The 17,544-nt window shown below is 35.3% G+C and overlaps 1 protein-coding gene across 36 annotated transcripts in view; it reads right to left on the reverse strand.

Moving 5' to 3' along the window:
* The window catches only part of ROBO2 (roundabout guidance receptor 2), a 1,565,981-nt gene that overhangs the window by 71,451 nt on the left and 1,476,986 nt on the right, over positions 1-17,544 (reverse strand). For all 36 annotated transcript variants that reach the window (XM_070597586.1, XM_070597587.1, XM_070597572.1 and 33 more), the window contains 4 exons: positions 16,125-16,291; positions 12,868-12,989; positions 4,863-5,094; positions 2,051-2,175 (listed from right to left, as the gene is read on the reverse strand). In XM_070597586.1, coding sequence (XP_070453687.1) covers positions 2,051-2,175; positions 4,863-5,094; positions 12,868-12,989; positions 16,125-16,291 — 646 coding nt within the window. The remainder of the gene's footprint in view (positions 1-2,050; positions 2,176-4,862; positions 5,095-12,867; positions 12,990-16,124; positions 16,292-17,544) is intronic.

The raw sequence follows: 17,544 nt of genomic DNA on the forward strand, positions 1-17,544 counted from the left end.
AAGGAAAGCTAACAGTATGACGTTTTTCTTTATATCTTACAATCAACATTGAATGCTCATAACACTGGAAGGTGGTCCTTGGTTGCAAACAGCTTTTGGGTACGGATTAAAACATATAAATTCCTCTGCTTAATTTATTTATCAAGATTTATTATGCATATAACCTATTAAAAATATGGTGATTATGAGTTGTAATATCCAAGCTATATAGATACACATCTAAGTAATTTATATTTCATTTAAGAAAATATTAACTTACACAAAAGTAGTTAACAAGATTAATTGACCTAAGTTATAGGTATTGATTGAGATGAAATTAAAGCCAATATTTACATTGACAGTAATAAATCTTAATATTGATAAAAACATATCTATACACACATACACACCGAAGAGAACAAACTGGTGGGAAGTCTTTCAACGTTGATTTGAAAGAGCTAGGTTTTTACCTCAAGTAGAAATCAAATTTTAGGGCACACCTTCTCCTGGGATACAGAAATCCATTACTGTAAAATGTGCTACAAAAGAATTCCACTGTACCTAATTGTATTCATATTATATGATATTTCATAATCTACGTCTAGATGCATAAGTAGGAACACACATGGTTTGTTTCTGAAACAAGTCAGTCCTGAATCTTTTTCTTTAAAATAATTCCTGTGAATTTTATATTTCTTTTATTTATACTATGATACCTGTGTTACTAATGGAGGAATATTTAGCCCTAACAGATACAGACACTTCACCACCAAAATATGGCAATCTCATATCAATGAGAAAGCTTAAAACTTATGAAAAAAAGTATCAGTTGTAAAAAAAAAATTCAATATTTAAATAAATGGACATTTTGGATATTCAGTCCCAGATGCTACAAAGTAAAATCCTAACCTCATTAAAACCCCTACACACATACACACAAGTAGATAATTCTTTGACCTTAAAACAATGGGTCCTACCACTTGTAAAACTTTAGAATCTATATAATTATGCTATTCTAAAAGCACTTACTCTTATATTTCTTACACACATTTTCTTTATAATGTGATGGGAATAATTTTAAAATAAATACTTATGCACACTCTGTCCATGAGCTTAAGTTGGCCTTTAATTTAAGACAATTCTATTTAAAATGTATCATTTTTATTTTCGAAATAACAAAATTCAATCTGCAGTGTTTTGAGTGAAATTATTCAGCATAATTTCACACAGTGAGTATGAATTTCTGCTGTGAGGTGGGATGTCTAGTTTTCTATTTTAATAGATTTATTTACTATGATATTGTCAGAATTCTACAAAATTTATTAACAGTGAAAAATCATAGTTTTGCAGTTTTACAAGGTTTAATGAGGCATTCTACTCTCACATGTGGTCTGATCACATCGCAATTAATCAGAACCTTATTTCTCAAGGTTAGACATCTTCTGTCTCTTAAACATCAAACAATGGCAGTGAAACAATGGATATACAGTTTCTAAATAGCAACAAATTCACTAGCTGAAAAATGAGATAATCGACTGTTTTTTGTGAGTTTTTTCAAAATTTATTTTTTCAATGGCTCCCTTTTTCCAAGAGAAATATTTTACAAAATCTCAATAAGTTGATAAAAGAGGAACATAGAAGGAGTGCTGGGGTTGCCCACCCTCCTTTCCCCACCTCAACTCTCTAAACTCCGAGAAGTATCTTTTTCTGAGAAAATAGTTTAAAGATGGTCACCCTGAGACACTGACATCCAGTAATGAAGATAAAGGCAGTTTCGCTACCTACCCTGCACCCCATCTCTAAATCTCTGAGGTTCTGGAGTCACATTATAAAGAAAACTACTCCACAGTCATGGTTCATTTGTCCAACTTAGTGTGCATTATCTGTGACCTTGGAGTTAGGTGCTAATCCCTATGCATTTGTTTCTTTACCTGTTGGACAAATATATAAAAAAACCACTTTACACTCAAACTCAATGAGAAGGCCACCAGAGATGTACTTCACCCACGTGACACTGAGACTTCTCTGGGAACCTTTATCTGCGAGCCTTCCTTCTTCACCCAGGCCCTACCTTATATTCTTGGATAATTCCATTCTGATCATCTGGAGGAGGAGGATCCCAGGAAACACTAATACTTGTGCTATTGTGGCTTCCAACTGTCAGCACAGTGACAGATTGTGGAGGGGCGCTTGGGGCTGCAGAGGAAGTAATTAGAGTAAACACAAACTGTAAGTCTCGGTGTGCATTAATGCTGCTTACAGATTATGAATGCAAAGACAAGACGCCTGAGGTTCCAGTTTCCAGTAGTTCTGAATTTGCATATAGTGCTCAACAGTGACAGTTTTTTAAAAACGTCTTTTAAATATAACGGACAGATTTAAAGCAAACATAACAGCTATGGTAATATGTACTCAATAATAAATTTAAGAGCTAACATTCTAATGAGTGTTTTCTACATGCCCAGAACTAAGCTATGTGTCAGATTTAATTCTCACAATAACCTTAGGAAGTTAAAACAACTCTTATCTCAGTTTTACACATAAGGACACCAAAAGCTTGTGAGAGACTTATCTAAGTTAAACATTGAAGCAGAATTTGAACCCAGGTATGTCTGATTCTAGAACTTTGATTCTTTTGACTGTCATTGGTTCTCTTTCTGAAACAGATACTGCTATCAAAAATATTCTGAGAGGCTGTATTCCAAAATTTTATCAATCAATCATTCTCTCTGAGTGGTGGCATTACAGACAATTTTGGTTTCATTTTAGTTTGTGTTTCATAAATAAAAACAGAAACACAGCGATAAGTTTCACCAACAGAGAAAAAATACTTCTGTTTTCATATTAAGAAAAATAATTGACTGTTATAAATTGACCCATAATTTAAGATTTAAAACTTATTTTATATTGATGGGCAAGAAACTCTGAAGATATAAATGAAAACAGCTCGTGTTGGGTGAAATGCGAAATGGACAGATTTTAACTTCTTAAAATTCTCTTCCTTTACCGTTTCTCCTATAACTAATTATAATCATACTGAGAAAAGATGAGAAAAAATTTCTGATTTTAGTCTGCAGCACCTCCCATCCAGTGTACCTGAAAACTAAAAAATGCTATGTTTGCAGGAAAATCTATCAATTCTCAGTGAACCGCTGAGTTTAAATCAAAGGCAGAAAAAAGTAAAATCAAACTACCAACAGTTAAAATTCAAAGAATTTTGTGGTGTTAAAGTATTTTTATATAAAAGGATTAGTGTTTTCGTAACTCTACACAGTTTAGTCCTCTAAAAAATATGTACAGTTGAGTCGTAAAAGATATTTTAAAAGCCTATTAATGAAGTCTCCCATGTTTGGTAAATTTGTCATGACATATTTCACTGAGGTATGGCCATATTCATTGAGATATAAGACACACAGACACGTGGCCACAATACTGCTCTTTATTACTCTTCTCTGTGATAACAGTGCTCCCAAATATGGCACAATGAAATAAATCGAACCACTGGTCTACAAATTTTGTGGTTATTAAGTAGACTTCACTGAAAAATAACACTTAGGAGAAAACTGGTTTCTCATTTGCCTTGCTGCTGGCTTGGAGAGAACACCATGCCTGCTTCCTGACAGCTCAATTATTCCGGCACTTAGCTTCTTTTTACAGATGTGAAAGAACCCAAATGGCCACCCATCCTTTCCAGACAGAGCCCAGCTGAGTTCCATTTGTTACCTTCAGAAGGCTACGGAAATCGGAGATGAATGTACAACCGGATGGTGACAAATGTCTAATCCAGAGGAAAAGTCTGACTGCAGTGAAATTGATTTTGGAAGTCTGCTTCAAACGTAGCATTCTGTATTAAATTCACCCACCCCACTCCTTAGTACTATAAACTTTCAACATAAAGTAAAATTTAATGGTGGATAAAGATACCATTATTAATTTTTAGTATATTTTTACTTTACTTATCATAAAAGTAGATTAATGATGCCTTTAAAAACATGCTCTTCTGCCCATGTCAGTGTATCCCACTGTTAATCAATGTGAAGATAACATTTTTGGCCTGTTGCTTATTATAAGATATGGATAACTTAAAAGCTCTTTGGTCAAACGTGAACATTTACATGTTAGCACGAGCAACCTATATACATTTTCTTAAGGCTGCTCATATCAATTTATATAAAATATGTTTAGAAAAAAGGCTTTTTTTTGGGGAGCTGTGTATAAAAAATTAGTAGAAAATCAAAAAAGGGGGAGAATTATTATACTTGGCATCTGACTTTGTGTACTTTGATGATACTATTATATAAGCCTGTAGTTCAGAGAAGGAGACATTAGTAAGTGGACTAGTTGAGTCCTACATTAATTTCACATCCATCACAGATTGACTTCAACGTATCTGTAGGCAGGAAAATTTCCAAAAGAGAGAGGAGGAGGGAACGTCACTAAGAAGAATGCTATTGCAAGCAAGTAAGTGGCCTTCCCAATTGGGAATTATGAATCAGACTGGCAGACCCCAGAGAAGGCAGCTTATAAAAGAAAATGCAATACCTCACTCTACCAAAAAAAGAGGAGTGGCAGTGAATGGCCTGTGTTCTTGGGTTTCCAGTAGCCTGTCCTTTAATGAAGCCAAAAAACAAGATTTGTACTAGCAAACAAGACTTGGGGAAAACGTTTACTTAGGAAATACTCAAACTACTAGAACGTCATTTTTTTTTTGAGTTGTCAGATTCTAAGGAATTCTCAGAATAAAAGGGGGAAATGACACTTCTGGATTCACTTTTAGATTCTTTCTTGCTACTCTTCAAAGGAAGATGATAAACTAGAACTTCAACAGAAACTGGTTTCTTTATGCTTTAAGTTTGGTTTGTGTCAGAAATCTGAATACTGACCTTCTTCAGTAGTACGAATTGTTTTAGATTCACTATCCATTCCTTGGAACTCATTAAAATACGGTCGTACTTTAATTTCATAAGTCACCCCCTTTTTCAGATTGACTAAGACAGCACTTCGCTCAGTTGGGACTTTGGCGTCTAAATTCTGCCATGTTGACGTAGCCTGCAGGCCTGAGGTCTGACGATACAACACGCGGTAGCCTTGAATAAACTGGGGCTGGCGATCGACCTGAAAAACAGAGCAAAAAGCTTTGGAAACCTAACGGAAGTATTTTAGACATCACAATGGATCCATCCTCATTTCTCTTGTCCCTATTTTGGTCCTCATTAACTATCATCTGAGTGATGCCACGGCTTTCTAACTCATCTCCCTGCTTCTAATATCCTCTTCCATTTTTTTTTTTTTGTTAATGTTACGATAGATTACAACCTTGTGAGATTTCAGTTGTACATTTTTGTTAGTCATGTTGTGGGTACACCAATTCCCCCTTTGTGCCCTGCCCCCACCCCCCTTTTTCCTGGTAACCACCGTATCCTCTTCCATTTTTGAGTGCACATTGCTCCTAAGTCATTATTTCTAAAATGAAGAGTGGAAAAACTCTCCTGCATAAAATACCTCATAGGACCCAGATACTTACTTAATTAATTCAAATTCTTTGGATTAGCCACCAAGGCCTGTCAAGGCCTAGACTTGCCAATTTTTCTAGCTTCATTTCTCATCAAATTGTTCTTGTCTGTATTCAACAATTCCCCTTTGTGTGTTTTTATATATAATGTACTATTTGTCTGGAATTTCCATTCTCAGCCCTTTTCCACCCTCTAATACCTCCACTCACCCAAACATTTTTTGAGTTCCTACTAATAGGTGCCAGAAATTCTGCTAAACTCTGGAGATAAAAGCAGAGAATGAAAGTAGAGTCAGTCCTGCCCTCATGGTGCTTAGAGTCCAGGTAGAAGATGGGCATTATCCAATAATCACCCAAACAATGGTCAAGTTACACTCCTCACAAATAAACACAAACAAATGCTATCAATGAGATGTACAAGGAGCTAAGACAGCCTAGAATGGAGAGGAAGTTGACTGGATCAGGAAGGGGAGATAAACTTTCCCCGAAGAATAAGTACTGAGATCTGAAAGAAAAGTAGGATTTCTCCAGGGGAAGAACAATAGGAACAATATGTATAAAATTTGTGTGGCTGGAGGAAGCATATGCGCGATGCTAAAAGTTGTGGAGCTACAGCATCTGTTTTAAATGCACATGAAAAGCTCATGCCCATTAACACATATTAAATCAAAGACTTTTATTAATTTACCAAATCCTGGCTCCTTCAATAGTCCCACTATTGGCACAATTTGACAGCCGCCTTTTTTTTTTTTAAAGATTTTATTTTTTTTTCCTTTTTTCTCCCCAAAGCCCCCCGGTACGGGGTTGTACATTCTTCGTTGTGGGTCCTTCTAGTTGTGGCATGTGGGACGCTGCCTCAGCATGGTTTGATGAGCAGTGCCATGTCCGCGCCCAGGATTCGAACCAACGAGACACTGGGCCGCCTGCAGCAGAGTGCGCGAACTTAGCCACTCGGCCACCGGGCCAGCCCCCTGACAGCCTTCTTGATGCTGTCATTCATTTAAGGTTCAGAGGATAAGCAGCTGTTTTTAATGAAATCTGAGATTTTGAATCTGAAAGTTCATACCAAATAGAAACTTGAAAGCATTTTTGTTCGCTCATAATAATTACATGAAAAACGAATATATAAAAAAATGCAAGCTAAAAATGAAACATATTCTCTTTAAACATTTACTAAACAATCTTTATTGGAGTTTTACCACTGTTTCATTTTCTGGGAAAAAAGAACTTTTAGCTTTTTAAACATTTTTTAATGTCTTTCCATGTTTCTAGAAATGCTCAATTTAAATATAATTATCACAGCACCTTCTCCAATTAATATTCCATGTATTATAGTTTAACAGCCACATTCTAAGAAGCCTTTAACTTGACATCTTTCACTGTCAAAGTGTAAAACTTAATAGAGAAGATATGGCAGAACCTCATTTCAGGAAGGTTGAGGAGAAAGAGGAAATAGAGAAGGTAATGATGGAAACGGTTATTTTAGCTTTTGAAAAATTTCTTTATCCAGCTGTTAACACGTTATAAACAAAAGGTATTCTTCCATCTATTAACTTCTAGCATTTCTTCTTGACTTGCAGCATTTAAAAATTTTTTTAGCAAAGGCAGAAAATAAAAAAATACAAAAACCTCAATCAAAATACAGTGGAACAGAGAGACACTCTTCTATATTTAGAATGTCCAAACTGGAAAAGTAATCCATGAATTTGGTGGACGTGAGCATGTGTGTTTCTATGTATAGCTAATTCCAGTTTCGCGGATGAGTCTCAACCAGTAAGAATTCCTTCACCCACCTGACAGCTTTCTAACCCTCAAAGATTTTCTGGAATTAGTGCTATACTGGCATAAGGTTACGTCAAGAAAAAGTAAGCCCAGCTCTGATGCCAAAGCTCATGATCTTTGAGTCCTCATCCATGTTACCAGTTCGTGTTTCTACCAATGGACATACCTCTTGAAAAGTAGAAGTTGTTCTGACATTATAAAACAAGGCAACTAAAAAGCAAAAAGTTAAATTTATGAGAGTCAAACAGACATGCCTTTCATCAAAACTGTCAATGTTCAAAAAATCCTTACAGCATATGTTAAAACAACATTAAGCTTACATTTTATAAACTTCTCTGCATTCGCTTTAAGTGAATTTATATACTGAAAGAAAGACATAACTCACAATAATAGCTTGTTAATACTGAAAGAAGCAAGCTGTGTTTTTAAGAAGAACATTAAGCAGCTGTTTCCAGATGAAGGGAGTCTGTAAATCAGGGTAAATTGGTTTTACCCATGTTTGGTTTTCATTAATTAAGTGTTTTAGGGACTTTATGAAGCTAATGTTTACCACACAACATTGCCTTGCTCACTTCAGAGCACACTGCCTCCAACCTGGATCTTCTAATGGCCTGCTTAATACCTAAATAGTTTAGGTTGATTTTGTGCAGTTGCAATGCATTCTTTCCAGAAGGAAATTTGTTGTTACAGGTGGAAGCAAAAATGAAAATGCTGAACGTTACCTTTAAAAAAAAAGAGGTGAGATTTTTATTGGATATGCGTTCTACACCGCTGACTTTTGGAGCACATTTTGACAGGTGGTCATTTTCAAGTTAAACCATATGCTTGTTACTAGTTTTATTAACATTCTGATTGTAAGAAGGAGGATTTTCTTTTAGTGTTGATTATAGTCAGAGTCTGGCCACAAATCCATGGGTTTATAGAATTTTTAAAAATTAGTATTTTCTGAAACATGAATAAAGAAAGAATTGTCGTAAGGAAAATGTGAAATGATGAAGACAGCTTCGGTCTTCCAGTCATAAGGTCTCGAATGAGGTACAGCTTAGCCTCTTAAACCTTCTGAGCCTCAGTTTACTTAATTTTTTCAAATAATATCCACATTACAAGGGCACAGAAACAATTAAATGACTAAGTTTTAGAGATGCATGATGATAAAGCATCATTGTTAAGTGAGGGATATACTAAAAGTGGGGTTCCATATGTGGCCCTCAAATCAGCACTTTTACTGAAATGTTTAATTCATATGCTTAATATCTATCTTTTCAATTCGAAAAAATTCCATTTAAACTGAAAATTCAAAGTGAATTCTCTTTGGTGGGCTCAGCCTGCTATGTGACTTATCTTTTCTTAGCTGAGTTCTGAAATTCTAGCATGCCAAAGCACTATTTCAACTCCAATAGAAGCTGTGATGCTTAAGGGGCAAAGGGTCTGTGATTCTTTTTGTCCTTGAAGAAAAACAAAACTCCTCCCCCAAAAAATCTAAAATAATCATTAAAAAAAAATTTTTTCTTTGAGGAAGATTTGTCCTGAGCTAACACCTACCACCAATCCTCCTCTTTTTGCTGAGGAAGATTGGCCCTGAGCTAACATCTGTGCCCATCTTCCTCTATTTTATATGTGGGATGCCTGCCACAGCATGGCTTGATGAGCGGTGCATAGGTCCATGCCTGAGATCCGAACCGGCAAACCTTGGGCCATCAAAGTGGAGTGCTCAAACATAACTGCTATGCCACCGAGCCAGCCCAAATCATTTTTAAGTAAGAGATTTATTGCTATTCTCTTTGTGAAACAGCCATTTTCTTGACATTTTTGCTTACTGTTATTATGAGAGCAGTCATTTTTAGGAAGCAGGCTTTGCTAACTATCGTTGCTTCAAGATTAGCCTCGCGTGGGGCAGGTGGATGGTCTTTCCAGTGCAAATGTCATACGAGTTTGGTAATTGAATCCTGCCAACCATTGGTAAACCACTTCAGCTGGCCCCAAATTTAAACACATGGGTTGGGGAATATATTTCTGCCCTCAAACCACAGCACAACTGTAACTCAAATACTAACAAAGTGATAATTTGTACAACATATACATTTAGCAAGTTGAAAATATGACACGAAAATAAAATATTTAGCTATAATTTCCTTGGCAACCGATCCCACCCCTAATCTCACTTGATTTCACTAAATTTACCTCTCCAATACATACTTCTCTTATGTGTAACTATAAATTCATGGAGATACCTTGCGATATAATTGAACACTTCCTTTTTTAAGATAAAAATTAAAATGTATGAACACAACTAATTTGATCATTGAACAGACAATTATTGAAAGGATATTTCATAATAGATGCTCTGCTTTGAAAAAACAGGAATAAAACACAAACTCCAGACTCACAGAAGTCAAGCTCATGAGGGAGAGAGATATGTAAACTAGTAATGACAAGCTACTTGGGATACGGAGATGAATATGACAAGGTCCTTCTCCTGGAAGAACTCCCAGACTACTGACCTGCAATCATGATCTAATTTGATTTATTCTTTTAAACTCAGTGACTTTTAAAGGGATTAACTTCATAAACATAATGACTTTGATTTCTACCCAAATAATTTCCACATTTAGAAACAGCTTAAAAGAAGCCCCTTCAAAAGTCCCAACAGAGTAGACTTTTTCAATTGAGAATGAGGAAAAATCAGCTATTAAACACATAATGATTTCCTTGACTTTGTTAGTTTTGTATCTAGTCAAAGCTACAGAAAAATGGAAGAGGCATGGTGAATAATACCCCGACTGTGCCATTGGAAAAACGATGAGGTCATTATGCTCCCTTCACGAGAATAGAAGAATAGAAGTCATTATATGTCGAAGACAGAATAAGTCTATGAGAAATTATAGCAAAAATGGAATTAGAAACAATGTAATGCTAAATAATCATAATTACCCTTAAAATATTTTAAACTTAGTCTCATTTTTGTTAAAGTATTACACAATTTTCTACCCATAGGACAAAAATTTGACTGATCATGTGGTCTGGTTTAAGAAATAACAAAATGCCCCATCCAGGATCGTATGTCCAAATTCCACCATTAAAAGGTATTCCTTTTAAGTAAATATTTGTGTACAGTAAAGTGAAAAACACAAAAAACGGATTTAAAGTAAGGAAATTCTAATCCTATCTTTATAAATAGATGTGAGATACTGGGAACATTGTTCAACCTGTCTGCACTGGTTTCCTTTTACAACATTATAGACTTGGAATAAACAGCCTTAAATGTTATTTTAGGTTCTCCTGTTCTGATTTAATAATGCCTCCATGTTTCCCTATGTAAATGCAGATGAGTGGTGATGCCTTTTCTGGAGCCTGAGGGTAGAGTTAATCACTTCCTCTTTAATTGAAACCTGTCTATAGGCTACATATATATCTGTTATGGCCTTTATCTGAGTACTGTCCTTAAGGATTTCCATGTTTCTCTCAAGTAGATTTGTGTCTCTTTATATAGTGCTGTCCCACACGTAGTAAAAACTGGTCCTCAAAACATGCTAGTTGAACTTGATTTGTTCAATGGACTTATTACTGAGAGGACACTGGAATAATTTCTTCATTGTGTTTTATACTTCAAACATAATTAAGAACTGATGAAAAACAACCAGTTTTCCTTTCTTAACCTCCTTTGTTGAGGGATTTGATAGGAATGGGTGAAATAATCATTTCCCTAAAGAAACCTGGACTCAAAGAGGGGGCAAATCTAATTTTTTAATTTATAGTTATTTTTCCATTACAACAACAACAACAATAATGATAGAGACATAATTATACATACTTTATAATTAATACTATAAGTAAAGTGAAATTTTTTCTAGGTGTTTCTAACTCAAATGTCCATACAGCATACAAGATCTAGCACATAGACAGAGAGCTTAAAGAAGATGTGCTCCTCTGTCATCCTGATATATTTTCTTACGGATTTTTAGAGGATATAGTAGAGAGATCTTGGGCATAAGTGAGAAGTTGGCAATAACTGTATTAGGCACAGGGAAGAACATTATCTGGCTCTTCTCAAAACATAGACATACATGTTGACACAAATCATACACAAGTGTTAGTATTCTCTAATATAACTAATACTGACATTTGTATTCTATTTGTTGTTTTCACTGCAGTGGCTAACACATGATCAAAATATTTAGCATCTTGAAATAACAGTGGGGAGGGTGACATTTAAGAATGCATGGAATTGAACACTCTTAGTATATATTAAAAATCAATTTATTTCTTAAAATCCAGTAATTTTTTTACTATATATGTCAAATTGTTAAAATTAAATACATGTTTTGGTTCTGCTGGATGAGATTCAGCTAAAAGAATGTAAAGATGGTCGATTTAAATTCAGAAGAAGACTTCACCAAAATTAAAATCTTTCATGCTTCAAATGACACCTTAAAAAAGTAAAAACCCACACACTGAGAGAAAATATTTACAAATCATATATCTGATAAAGGATCTGTATCCAATATAAAAAAAACTGTTACAAGACTAAAATAAGACAAACAACCCAATTTAAAAATGGTCAAAGAACTTGAACAGACATTTCCCTAAAGAAGATATGCAAATGCTCAAAAGCACATGAAAAGATGCAAAATATCACTAAAGAAATGCAAATCCAAACCACAATGACGTACACCACTTTACACCCCCTAGTATGGCTATAATGAAAAAAAAGACAGAGAATAACAAGTGTTGGTGAGGACGTGAGAGATTGGCAAAGATCAGGGAAAACTGGAACCGTCAAATATTGCTGGTGAGAACACAAAATGGTATAATATTTTACTTTGGAAAATATTTTGGCAGTCCATCCAAATGTTAAACAGAGAGTTATGATATTACTCAATAGTTCCTACATTTATACCAAGAGAAAGGACAACATATGTGGACTTGTACACAAATGGTCATGGCACCATCATTCATAATAGCCAAAAGTAGGAGCAACTCAAAAGTGCATCAGCTGATGGATAGATAAACAGATGTAGGTGATATATCTGTACAACAGAATGCTATTCAGCAATAAATAGGAATAAAGTACTGATGAATCTCAAAAACATGCTGAGTAAAAGGAGCAGGACATAAGAGATCACACGTAAGATGATTGCATTCATATGAAAGGAACAGGCAAATCTACAGACGGAGTGGATTAGTGGTTGCAAAGGGCTAAAGTAGAGGGAGTGGAGGAGTGAATGCTAATGGGTACAGGGTTTCATTTTGAGATGATGAAATGTTTTAAAGCCACATTTTGCTGATGATTGCCTGACTCTGTAAATATACTAAAAAACATTGAGTTGTACACCTTAACTGTAGTATGTTAATTATATTTCAAAAAAGCTGCTAAAAATTCAGAAGACAGAATATGTCATGTTTATATTGTACTCAATCTATTTTTACTCTACTCTTTATCTATTGAATATTTTTTATCATTGATTACACCTTGATTTTAAAAGGTGAGGGTGTTTTTTACTACTTTTTGGTTTGTTTATTTTCTTTTTTTCTGTTTCGTTTGTTTTCTTAAAGGAATAAAAGCTACTACCATTATATAACCTTTGAAAACTTACCGTCCATGTAACTTGAACAGTGGTAGGAGTCAATACAACTGGAGTATGAAGACGGACAATGACATCACCTAGTTCTTTCTGTACTTGTCGATGGTCCACTCCTTGTGCTGGTGGGCTGATATCTACAGGTAGATAACCATTCCCAATTTTTAAAAATTCATAGTAAAATTCCAATGTTTATTATATAAGCCAATATTATGCCACTAGAAATAATTACAGGGAAAAAAAGAAAAACCCTGTGTGACCAAAAAACATTAAAACATATTTCTATACATACCACCATGCTAGGATGTAATTTGAGAGATGATATTTATCTTCACTAAAATAATATTAATAAAAGAGTGCTGGCGATCCCTCACCCCCATTCAAACACATTGTTAAGGGAGAGCTATTATTTTCTTATTAACAAAGTATGTGCTGTAAGACTTCGCTAGAAACATCAGTTTTATACAGATGTTAGCATATTGAACGACTGTCGCTAGTAGTTAATGGGACCATATATGAAAACTGCTGTTTAGGAATTTGTTTAATCTTTTGTCCCAGTTGGCAGATAGTGTGTTCTTACTCTGTGACCTGTTTCAGTCTGGGAGCTGAGAGGGAAAGTAATCAGGAGGACTGGGGAAGTGATTTATGTCACTAAGGGTAAACAAAGTGAGGGGAAGGAGGGAAAGAAGCCCCCAAATTCACAAAAATACTTTTGACTAAAAAAGTTAGAATACAGATAAAAAGCTCCAAAGTAATAAATTTTGAACAACACTCCAATATCTGACAAAACATAGCACAGCTGTTTTTTTGGAAATGACGGGGGATGGGGAGGAGGAAGAAAGAAGTGCGATAGGTAGAATGACATACTCTCAGACACACATTGTTCTGTCCATTTATTCACCACTCACCCAAACCACTCACCCAAATACTACTCTACTGTCTAATATTCTATGTATCCATTAAGAAAAATAAATATAGACACCCAAGTCCATCAAATTGACCTCAAGCACTGAATTTCACACATACTGAAATCAACTTCTTTAACTGGTGCACTGCAATATTAAATTGATTTTTTTTTCCTCAGGCCACCTTATTTAAGGAAGGAAGTCCAATTTAAAGTGATTTATTTTCTTAATCTTGTTTTCTCCTATTTTCTCAAGCCACAATGCCACACTCTTGCAAAAATATTTTTAAGTGCGTATCTCAGCCAGAACTTAAATTGGGTGCACTAACTTAAATTGGGACATAAATAACGGAGAACTACACTTTGGTGATCTTTTCCCAGTTCCACTTTTTTCATCCTCAACATAAACAGCACAGAGAGTTTTACCTGATTTAGAAAAAAAATATTATTAATATTGCGTGATAATATTAACCTCTGCTCATATATCTGTGGTCTACTGTGATGTAGATGGTGGAAATATTTGCTGCGTTACTAAAATAAAAGATTTCTAGATTCTACGCTATTTAATATTTTTGAAAAATAGGAGCTCACATAGCCAAGTGTTCTTTGAAAAGAAGTGCTTTGCAGAATGCAAATCTGCTGAAAGTGTGGTGTCAAAAAATGATCCTGACATTCAGACACAAAACATGAGTTTTCCTATTAAATATCTGTTAAGAGAACATAAGTCTTTTGCTCTATATAGTCTGTCAACTGGAACAAGCCAGATCACAAACAACTTTTGATTAATCCTTTTTGACCTTTTCACCAAGAAGCTGTTTTACGAGTTGAGACTTAGTGACTGGCACAGTTATGGAATGATCAAGGAGGTCTGCTGGATTTAACCACGGCATCCTCTTATCTCCCCACCCTCCACTGCAGCTACACATAAAAACTGACTATTTCTATCTACACAGGTCAAAATGACCTAAGTACTGTAATTTCTTGACTTAAAACCATACACCTCTTCCTTTTCAAGTTCAATAATTTAATTTACTCATTAAATTCAGAGACACTAAAAGTAACTGGATCCAGGTAAGGTAAAATATAACCAGTTTCAGGTCTTCAAATTCTTGTTGTACTTTTTCTTTCCCTGGAGACAGGTTCTTTACCTACAGGCCCTTTATCATCTTGGAAAATTAATCACATTACTGCTTAGAGAACAATAGCAAAGTAGCATTCCCTCCTCCCTTGACTGTCATCATGTCAGTAACGTTACAAAATCACGTGGTGACTTTATTTCACTTGATTCCTTTAAGGCGCCCTTCTCTGCTATAATAGCACGCTGGTTACTATCACTGAGCTACATTGTAATTATAATAATATTTTATGGCTGTATGGTGCTTTTCATAGCATAAAAATACCACTTTGAATTATATCTTGTTCAAAGCCTTTTACAAATAAGAAATAATTAACCCTTTCTCACGAACCCTGTGGGAAGCAGGTTGTAACAAAAAATAAAGCCACCATTTCTATTTTATTAATTCCCTCCATCTACTAGGAGGAAGGGAAATTATAATGCAACATCCTATATGAACCTTTAGACTCCAGTGGCTTCTCAGTTTGAAGAGACAGGCTACAAAAGATGAGATGAGAAATCCTCCATTTTGATCTTATGTTATAATATTGTGGGTGGGTTTTTTAAATTAGTCAAAAGAATCACATACCTCAGGAAGAAAACTTGATTTACTGCTTTCTGAAATAAATTGCTCCTTTAAACATCTGGTTTAATAAAATACACTGTAGCGATGCTTGTCAGACTGGAGCATCAGCATCGCCTGGAGGGCCCTTAACCACGATTGCTGGGTCCACCCCCAGAGTTTCGGAGCTGGAGCCCGAGATCCTGCATTTCTAACGTGGTCCCTGGTGATGCAGATGCTGCTGCTATGGGAACCTCACCCTGAGAGCTACTGCACCATAAACACAGAATTCCTGAACAATAGGAAATGATTTTGATATGCCTTTCTGGGAATCTTATCCACTAAAGATCACTTTGTGCTCTTGTATAATCAATTTCAAAGGAGAAACATTTTTCCTCCCTTGGAAATACAGTTAAAGTGCTAACTTAGTTGACTCACTCTTACTCTTACTCTGTAAGTGTACCCAATTATTTTGTTTATTTTTTACTAAATAGACCTTGCCAGTTACAGAAAGAAGACACATTCACCAAGGTGACCTGCAAGTTTCCTGCTCCTTCACTGGATCAGGTCTAGTAAATCATTATAACAAGCAACGCAGGCACATTTATCTTTCCTCATGCAAGCCCTTTGTTCTTAAAGATTTGTTTAACGCCTCTTCTAGAACCAGCCATGTTTACAGCTATTGGAATTACCTTGTGTGCGCACGGGATCTGACATTGGACTTGGATCGCTGAGACCTTGGGGGTTGATGGCTCTGACCATGAATAAATAGATGGTATTGGGCCGCAGTCCTCTCACAGTGTAGAGAGTGGTCTTCACGTGGTTTGCCACCGTCTGCCAGCTATTGCTCACAGATTGGCTGAAACACGAACAGAAATTTCTTTTAAAGAACAGTCATAAAGGTATTGGAAATGGAGTTGGATATCAATGACAAAGGTTAATGGCTGAAAATTAAACACACACACACACACAACGCTTGAAGTGTTCAGCCCAATAAATGAAACATTTGGATGATTTCAGTTTATTCAACAACAAAGCCGAGCCCACCTAACGGAAGTGCCATGCACAACAAAATTAAACTCAGCCCAGGAGATGTGACAGCCCTTTGCTAATGCACAGCAGCCCACTAAATGAATACCTGTAAAAGGAACAGAGGCCAAGATCACAACATCAAGTTTATACAGTAAATATGGTCCTCGTAAATGTATATATATACCTTGAAAAGAATTAACCTGTAGAAAGAATAAATGGACTACAGAGTAAATTATGCCAATACATTTTCCTTTTACAAGGTGTGTTTTCTTTTGCATCAATTCCACATGCAATATTATAATAGAGCCTTCTAAAACTACATATCTGTAAAAGAAGAAAGGAAGCATGTAATGAATATTTTCCCTTGGTCACATTTTTAATAAAATTGTACATTACACAATATTGTGATTTCTTATCTTGGAATGGTGAAATATCTCTGAATCTGCATGTATGGACCCCTCAACAGCCAGCTACAGATGGAATGCGCATTTAGAGCACTTCGCCTAGGGTCAAATGCTGCTTTTGTTTAGAATGAGGAAAAAATGTGATTTTCTGTTTATCTTTCAGAAGTCCTTAGGCATCAAAGCATAAAAATTATAGAAAAATACTATTTTGAAATTTGAAAACTATGTATTGACCATTACCTTAAATAGATTATGGAGGCCTAAAATGAAAGTCATGATTTGTCCTAAATGCTTACAAAGGACAGTGGCTATCATTACCAAAATGGCAAATAGAAGCACATGGAAGCTGAATATGAAGCTACATTTTCCCATTTGTGTAAGTATTTTACTACATTGTCATAAGAAAATTTTATAGCGCTATTTGCTAATTTATAGTCTATAGTATCCTTAAATTGATGACAATTATTTAAAATAGCAACTGGACATACCTTTTCCTTTCAGCAACCAGAAGTGCACAGAACTGATTTCTTAATTGTAGTTTTTAATTTTCTCTTAGGCCTACCCAATAGATGTATTCAAATATATAGCACAAAAGCATTAGAATTATTTTAAGTTCTGCTCCAATTATTAGGAAGCCAAGTTTCAGGGTTCGGGTTCTATGCCTCAGTAAAAGCTG

The sequence above is a fragment of the Equus przewalskii genome, chromosome 27 (genome assembly GCF_037783145.1).
Source record: "Equus przewalskii isolate Varuska chromosome 27, EquPr2, whole genome shotgun sequence".
Lineage (NCBI taxonomy): Eukaryota > Metazoa > Chordata > Mammalia > Perissodactyla > Equidae > Equus > Equus przewalskii.